Below are 8,345 nucleotides of genomic sequence, written 5' to 3' on the forward strand. Positions count from 1 at the left end.
TCGGATCCCACATTGCTATGGCTGTGGTGTAGGCTGGCAGCTGCAGCTCCAATTCGACCCCTAGACTGGGGACCTCCAAAATAAAAAAATTAATTCTTTATACCTTAAGTGAATGTTATGATTCTATTTTGTATCTGAAGCTTCATTTAAAAAGCTGATGGCAGTTTTCAAAGCTTTGTTTTAAAGCAGAACTTCTCTCTCAAAATCATCAACTAGTAAAATAGATAAAAAGTAGAGCTCCTACAGTGAAGTGGGGGAGATGAGAAGGGACTAAACCTCCTACCTCCACACACTCATACAAAATCTGAAGTCCTCTTCAAAGGAACACATGGTGGCGGCGGGGGGGAGGGGAGGGGGGATCAATGGACGGACTATATCAAAATCTCTTCCAATCTTGAAATCCTTGAATACAATGTCCTAAACCATAATGCCCAAGAAGAATTCACTTGATTTCACTTACACATACTTCATTAAAGGCCAGGTAGCACAGGAGCATTTGAAAGATCTACCTGCACATTTCCTGGCTACTAATCGAATTGTATCCACGTATAAATTTGCTTCAGTGTATTACTCATGAAACATGGTCTTTTCCTAAGCAGCAGCCTGATTACAGTACCCTAGGCACTTTTAGTTATTATATTGACATAGCTGTCACTCTAATACAGTCATTTATCTTATTTAATTTGCACATTTCCCAGGGTTATCAAATTGGCAATTTGAGACACACATAAATCAGTGAGCTCCAAAAGGATCTTAAGTTTCCTGAATGAAAAACACTGTACTCAGGTTTAATTAGTTTGAAAAATAACTGAAGAAAACATTCCTAGAGTCCTTAATAAGTTTGTTTTTAGGACCATACTTTGTTAATTAATTTGAAAAGATTATAAAAATAAGCCTTTAAAACGATTTTTTAAAAATTTCATCAGAAATAAAATAAGAAACAGTAAGGAGGTATTCTCACAGATGAGTGTCTCACCCATAGGGATTCTGATGCACTCAGGAGATGAACAAACCAGTAACAGGGCTTAAATAAAAGTGTGAAATTAATTCATCAGCTATGTTTCTACTTCTGATTTGTTACTATTAAGTGAAATAACCTAAGACAACCTAACACTTGGGCAGATTAGCTAAGTCCGTACTTCAGAGTTACAACAGAACTTTTATCCTATAATTTTTTCATTCAAATCTACTTAAGAGGTCTCACTTTAAAAAAAAAAAAAAAAAAAAAAAAAGCCTATAACTCCTTGCTCCAAGGCCCTAGAGTCCTGATCCCAGGCAAACAAAATAGGACTAATACATATTTTTCACTAAGACTAGAAAAAAACTCAAAGGATATAGACAAAAAAAAATGAGCCTAAAATATTCTCTTCATTTATAAAGAATATTGTAAGTATTACAAAACAGCTGCTTATTACTGGAGATTTGAAAAACTTTTTCCTTTTTTTTAAGGGCCGAACCTGTGGCACATGGAGGTTCCCAGCATAGGAGTTGAATCCGAGCTGTAACTGTTGGCCTACACAGACAGAACAATGCCAGATCCGAGCCACGTCCAAGACCTACACCACAGCTCACAACAACGTTGGATCCTTAACCCACTGAGCGAGGCCAGGGATTGAACCAGCATCCTCATGGATACTAGTCGGATTTGTTTCTGCTGTGCCACAACAGGAACTCCACAGTCCATATATTTTAAAAGTATTTAGGGATCACATAAACCATCTACCACATTTATGAAGATTTTTTAACAACAACTTAAGGTTATTCTCCCCCCAAATCAATGTTTTCTGTTTCTGTTTAAAGCAGTGTCTTAACCAGGTACACACATATTTAATGCCTATATTCTACCCCATTCCTTTATACTTACTGGCAGCCTGACAATGAAATCGAAATCCTCGTGGAATTTCACCTGTAATACAAAATATTTTATTGAGAGAAGCTGAAATCTGGAAGCTCTCTGGTTGTGCTACAGTAATATTCCATAGGATGACCAAATCATAACATGGGTAATTGCTATTGCTATGTGAAATTACATAATGTTAAACCTTCAGAGGGTTTTTCCCCAACAAAGGTTATGATGACTATCAAAGAATCTGGTATATTGTCTAAGCTACTTTAAAAAGCAAGTTATCCTGGAAGCTCTTGCTATGGCACAGTGGGTTAAGAATCTGACTGCTGTGGCTCAGGTTCTGTCCCTGGCCCTGCCAGGTGAGTTAAAAGGATCCAGCATTGCTACAACTACTGAGTAGGTCACAGCTGAGGTCAGATTCTTCTCTAGCCTAGGAACTTCCATATGCCATTGGCGCAGCCATAAAAAAATAATAATAATAAAAAGTAAGTTATCCCTTACAGAAAAGGGTCTACTAGGTAAAGAAAATCTGTGTTAAAGGAGTCTTAGCCTGGGGTTCATGAACAAGCCACAGGAGTTCATGAGACCCATGATAGAGCAAAGTATGTATGTATGTATTTCTCAGAGGAAAAAGTCTCCAAATTCTCTTTTTAGTGTTTTACACCTATACAGAAAATAATTATTTGATGTGTCCTAAACAGCAACTGTCACAAGTGTTAAGTAGGAAAATTTTGTTGTTGTTCTCATTTCAAACTAAGGAAAAATGCTGGACTGTCTCAATGAATTTTAAAGAAATTGACACAACTAAGATGAAATTCTTCTTTCCCCAAACCTCTTCTCCTTTACTCTTCTGCCTATATATTCCTCCCATTTACCTTCAAAGGTTTAGTGCTCCCTTAATTATCTATTCACTTGGGAGCTGAATCAAGTCCTGTCTCTATTACTAATTGCTTTCGATAGGCTACACTCATGTAAAAAAGAAAGAGAACATCCATGAGCCTATTAAGTACTAGGCTACTTCCATACAGTCTCATGTATTCCTCAGAAAAGCCCTCCAACGGGCATTAGCCCCACTTTACAGATGAGTTGATAGGTTCAGAAAGGATGAACACTTCGTTCAAGGTTACAAGGCAACAGCAAGTTAAAAACTAGTGACTGCTGAGGAAAGGATGGGGTAAAGAAATAAAAAAATAAATATATACATTAACAAGCTTTTAGAAATTCCAAAATGTTAAGCCACAGATAAGCAAATCGCAGGCTGCACATTTTTTTCAGGCATTCTATCCACCCAACTCTAATGCTTACTTGAGGTTAAAAGCCTAAACCAAAACCTGTGTGTCAACACTTGATTCTTAAATAGTTTTCCATTCAGTTATTATGAAGTTTTGCTACATTTTAAGAACTCACCCGTGCAACAGCTTTTAAGAAAAATACTATCATCAAATGAGGTCAAGATTAAAAAAAACGTAACTTTTTAAGATGGAGCATCTACTCTAGCTGGCTACTTACCAGGATTTATAAAACTGTGGAAATCTGCCATAATACCTTCTTGGAGAGAGTATTTAACACAGCCTATTTCACAAGGGAGGAAGCGCTGTTCACAATGAGGAGGTAGCTCGCCATGGCTAAAAATGTTCAAAAAATAAAAAATACCTCCAAGGAGAGCTAAAAAAAAAACAACACAAACAGATGAGCACCTCAGATTTACTCCTCTGATAAAATGCAAAAGTTTTAGAACCTTTCTCCTGTGTTCCTATATTCCTAAATGAGCTAAGAAAAGTCAGCTGTACCAGATAAATCAATTTTCATGATGACACTTATTAAGGATTAAAGTAGTAACCACTTTTTGCATGAAGTAACAAAAATTATTCAAATTTGGAGCCAGCTCTACATAATTTAGTTATACGTAAGCCCTAAATCTCAGCAATGACTTAAGCTGTGACCCATTTTCAAGAAATATAAAGGTCTGGGAAATAAAACCAAGTAGGATCAGTGCAGAAAAACTCTTTTATGATATAAACTACAGACAATTTAGTTTACCCTTTACTTTTACCAATATACACAAGACCACTTATAAATTCTCTAAAGCAAGAAAGAAATGTGACGATGTAAGGGTCTTATTTACTAGGATTGGCAATACTTAAACTGTTAAAAATTTATGATCTTCAGCAAAGTCAGAACACAATAATAATTTAAAAACAGAAGGAACAGCAACGACTTTCTTTTCTAGGATAGCTCAATTTATCTTTACCTTTGTAATAAATGTACTTAAATGTCTAGCTGTAAACAATTTAAAAAGTATGTTTAATAACATACGAGATGGTAGAAACCAAGAGATCAGATTTCTATTAAAAAAATTATCCAGTGTTACTCCAACAAATGCATATTACCTGGGCTTTTACAAGTTAAGCATCATTTGTGTTTGACACCTGTAATCAATTTGAAAAGTGGGCTCAAAATGAACCGAATACGTGTTTACTGACCAATGTATCACAGTATTTTAAGGACCCAAATTTATCTAAGGAAAATATTTTAAGATTACTCTACCTTGATCACTTTTTAAAGACAAGCATGACATATCTGGAGGTGAAACATTCTGCTTTGGTACAAGCATGGCTGGCCTCCTCAGAGGAGTAGAAACAGGTTTCTAAAGAGAAAGATAATGACTGACCACATACTTAAACTCTTACCAGGCGCTTTATACCATATACTTAAATATAGCTAATTGCAAAACAGCCCATAGATTACTTTGGTAGCCTCTCTAGGCCAACAAATACAATGAATATATAAATACATCATCATCAATGACACCAAGGGCAGACAATGGCAAAAATCTATAAATACTTTGAGTCAAAAGGTTGACTGGTAAATAACCAGCCCATTATGGCTGAAAGCATTTGCCCACTACTGATAATCTAAACTAATCCTACTAAGTCACAAAACACATGCCTCTCCAGTGGCCAAAAGAGTATCATTTGCCAAAGTACTCTAATATTGTTTATTTTTCACTTAAAAGTTAAAACCAGATTTGGCTGACTCTTAAGTCTCAACAAGATATAGATATACACACATGGTTTTCATTTTGAGGGGAAACATCTTAAACTGTAGTGAGAAGGAGAAAAAAAGAATCAAAGCTCACAAGTATAAATAAATACAAATTCAACCGATTATATTCCAAACATAAATCCACAAAATCAAAATCTCTCAAACCTAAAACTAGCAAAACTCTCTTGAATTTCAATCCAATGTTCACAGCTTAAAATAATAGAATTTTACTATGTAAGAATGGAAAGAACATGGGGAGGGGGGAAATTCCACAATTACTATGCCTCTCCTTGATATGAACAACAAATCTTAGTGCTTTAACACTCTACTACACAGATATTAACCCAAATAAATTTTACACACCTTTTACCTGTAAAGCACACAATCATCCACCAAGATTCACAAATCTTTTTATTTCAACATTTTAAACACAGTAACTGGCCTGGGTTCCAGGTGTCATTCAAAAAGAGAGAATGGCCCAAACTACTTTTAAACATCTAAAAAAAAAAAAAGGTTCTTAAATCATAGAGAAGTTGAAAGGGACCCTTAAAGGTCATCTAGCACAGACCCTAAATATCAAAACTCCCATTGCTGATGATGGTTTATTGGTTGCAGGTTTCCCAAAGGGATTTTTCCTGGCCTTCTCCCACAAAATGATAGCAATGTGCCCTAGTTCTGGACCCTGCTGGTTTTTCAAGAGGCACTTTGACACCAGAAAAAAAGTATATATATGAAAAACTCTTCCTTGCACTCACCCAAATCATCCAGTCGTCTACTCTTTGGCATTCACTCACTTATCCAGCATTTACTGAATATGCCTACGTGGCTGCTCTTCCCTAACTTTACCTGCTTCTCCCAAGGCCCAGCGTCCTTCCCCTGGGCGGCCTTCCACTCTCGAGCCATTTCTGAGTATTTCTCCTTTTCCTCCTCCCTCAGTAGCTGGGGAAATGGAAGGGGGACACAAGAAGAGGAATAGCAGTGAGGACCAAGTGCCCTGGGTCCCGCAGGTAGATCCTTGGACACTACAGGAAGGCGGTTCCAGCGCCTGTTTGTCCTAGGCTGGGAACAGGAGACTCCCTCTCCCTCAAGCAGGGGCCCAGGGATCACTGGCCTCCTTGGGGCCTCTCTTACTCCCTCCTCACCCTCCCGCTGGCCCAACTGCCCAGCCCCAGGCTCACTCAGCCTTACCGCCCAGTCAGCGGAGCAGTAAGGGATGGCATCAGCGACACGAGCCACCGGCAGGCCTCTTCTACGTAGTTCAGGGATCTTTTCCTGCACGAAGAAATAGTACGCATTGCGGCTGCCCCTGCGGTTTGGCATGGTGAACGCTGCCAGACGTCGAGATGGGCCTGAGACAGTACCAGCCACCTGTGCCCTCGCCGGGCTCCCACCCTTAGTAACCAAGGCAGCGGCCTGCGTGCGCAGGCCCAAAGCTCTCAGCCAATCAGGGTGCGCTGCGCAGCCGCATTGGCCTCGCCAGGAGAAAAACAGCCTGAGATGGGATGCTTCCCTCACGTGTGGCCGTGGGGGTGGGGTGGAGAGGGAGCGAGGTCACAGGTGCGAAGCACTCTGATTGGCTGGGATGAATCATTGTTGGAGGTGCTGTCACGTGGAAGGTTCAGCGATTTCTGTACATTATTGCGTAATATGCCTCAAAGTAGGTAGAGAGAAAGAGGACTGGCCCCGGCTTCAGGTTCTTCCAAGTTTTACAGCTGTAGCAGCTCTGTGCCAATTATTGTGAAAGGTATTGAGAGGAGAAACAGTGAGGAAATACGACAAGATCTTGTGTCTCAAGAAGTTTACAATTTAATAGGGCGGGTAAGGTGACAAAAACAAGTGACTCAAGAGAGTGATTTGGTTTGGTTTTTCCCCATTTTCAAATAAACATTGTTGTTTAAAAGAATATGTTTATTTATTTATCTTTACTGCACAAGAAATCCACTTTCATTTTTAATTAATGATTTTTATTTTTTTCCATTATAGCCGGTTTTTTAAAATGTAGCTTTTAGTAAGTGTTAGGAAGGACACACATACATAGTAAGAGGTTGAGATTTTAAATAATGCCTTTGAATAAAGTTTTAAAAGTTTCCTCATAAAGATCTGGTTCATTTTTGTGGTTGTTAATTTTATTCCTAGAATGTATTTAGAACTATTATGAAAACTTTGTTTTTTCCATTATATTTTCCAAGTTGTTACCAATGATGTGTAGAGAAGGTATTGACTTTGGTGTTAATTTTGTGTATTTAGTCATCCTGCTGAACTCTCAAATTGATTGAAATAGTGCCACTTGATTTTCTAGGATTTTCTACATATATGTGCTTCCCAGAGAAATTCCCACCTGTATTCAGTTTATTAAGTATGTGTATACATGTTTTATGCATCTATTTTAATCAGGAACAGAAGCTGAAATTTTATTAAATGTTTTTTGTGCATCTTTTGAGATGACCATTTATTTTTATCCTTTAGGTGGTTATATGATAAAACGATACAGCTAGATTTTTCCAATGTTAAAGCATCCTTCTATTCCTACTACTACTACTCTTCTTGATCATGAGGCATAGCTTTTTTTTATTTTTTTTGCCTTTTTAGGCCCATATCCATGGCATATGGAGGTTCCCAGGCTAGGGGGGGTTGAATTGGAGCTATAGCTGCTGGTCTACACCACAGCCACAGCAATCTGGGATCCGAGCCATGTCTGTGACCTACACCACAGCTCCTGGCAATGCCAGATCCTTAACCCACTGAACGAGGCCAGGGATCGAACCTGTGTCCTCATGGGTGCTAGTTAGATTCGTTTCCACTGAGCCACAATGGGAACTCCCATTGTTTACTTTTTTTAAAAAGCATACTTTACGTGGAATTTTTTTTTTTTGCTTACTTCATTTAAGTTGTATTCAATTACAGATTTGTTTTCCTATCCTTACAAAATGTTGATATCAGAGTCGTGATAGCCTCATAAAATAAACTGCCATCTATTTCTCTGTTCACTTTGAACAACAAATGGAAATATCTATCCCTTGAGAGTTTGATAGAACTTTACTAGTAAAATTCTGATCCTAGAGTGGGGGTTGACCTTTCACTACCATTTCATATTTTGTATGGTTATCAGTTTTCCTAGCTTTCCTTCAGCCAATTTGGTAATTCATACCTTTTTGGAAAATTGTCTGTTTCATGTAGGTTTTCAGTTATATGGTTATAAGATGTTGGCAAGGATGTGATACAACTAGAACTTTCATACATTACTGGTGGGACAATTGCATGCCACCTAAGGTTAAACATACATTTACCATAGGACCCAGAACTTCCACTCATTTAGGAGAAATGAAGATATATATCCATACGAAGACTTGTAAATGAATTTTCATAGCAGCTCTATTTATAAGAGCCCCAAACTGGACAACCCAAATGTTCATTAACAGATGAACTGGAGTTCCTGTCATGGCTCAGTGGTTAA

At 38.1% G+C, this 8,345-nt stretch overlaps 1 protein-coding gene across 1 annotated transcript in view; it reads right to left on the minus strand.

The window, feature by feature from the left end:
• MAEL (maelstrom spermatogenic transposon silencer) overlaps positions 1 to 6,338 on the minus strand; it is a 48,385-nt gene extending 42,047 nt beyond the window's left edge. Inside the window, exons 1-5 of the mRNA XM_047782976.1 lie at positions 6,080 to 6,338; positions 5,738 to 5,830; positions 4,394 to 4,493; positions 3,356 to 3,511; positions 1,865 to 1,906 (exon numbers count right to left, since the gene is read on the minus strand). Of these exons, the coding sequence (XP_047638932.1) occupies positions 1,865 to 1,906; positions 3,356 to 3,511; positions 4,394 to 4,493; positions 5,738 to 5,830; positions 6,080 to 6,211 (523 nt within the window). The 5' untranslated portion in view covers positions 6,212 to 6,338. The remainder of the gene's footprint in view (positions 1 to 1,864; positions 1,907 to 3,355; positions 3,512 to 4,393; positions 4,494 to 5,737; positions 5,831 to 6,079) is intronic.
• Positions 6,339 to 8,345: the final 2,007 nt, after the last annotated feature.

This window comes from Phacochoerus africanus, chromosome 6, assembly GCF_016906955.1.
Source record: "Phacochoerus africanus isolate WHEZ1 chromosome 6, ROS_Pafr_v1, whole genome shotgun sequence".
Taxonomy (NCBI): Eukaryota; Metazoa; Chordata; class Mammalia; order Artiodactyla; family Suidae; genus Phacochoerus; species Phacochoerus africanus.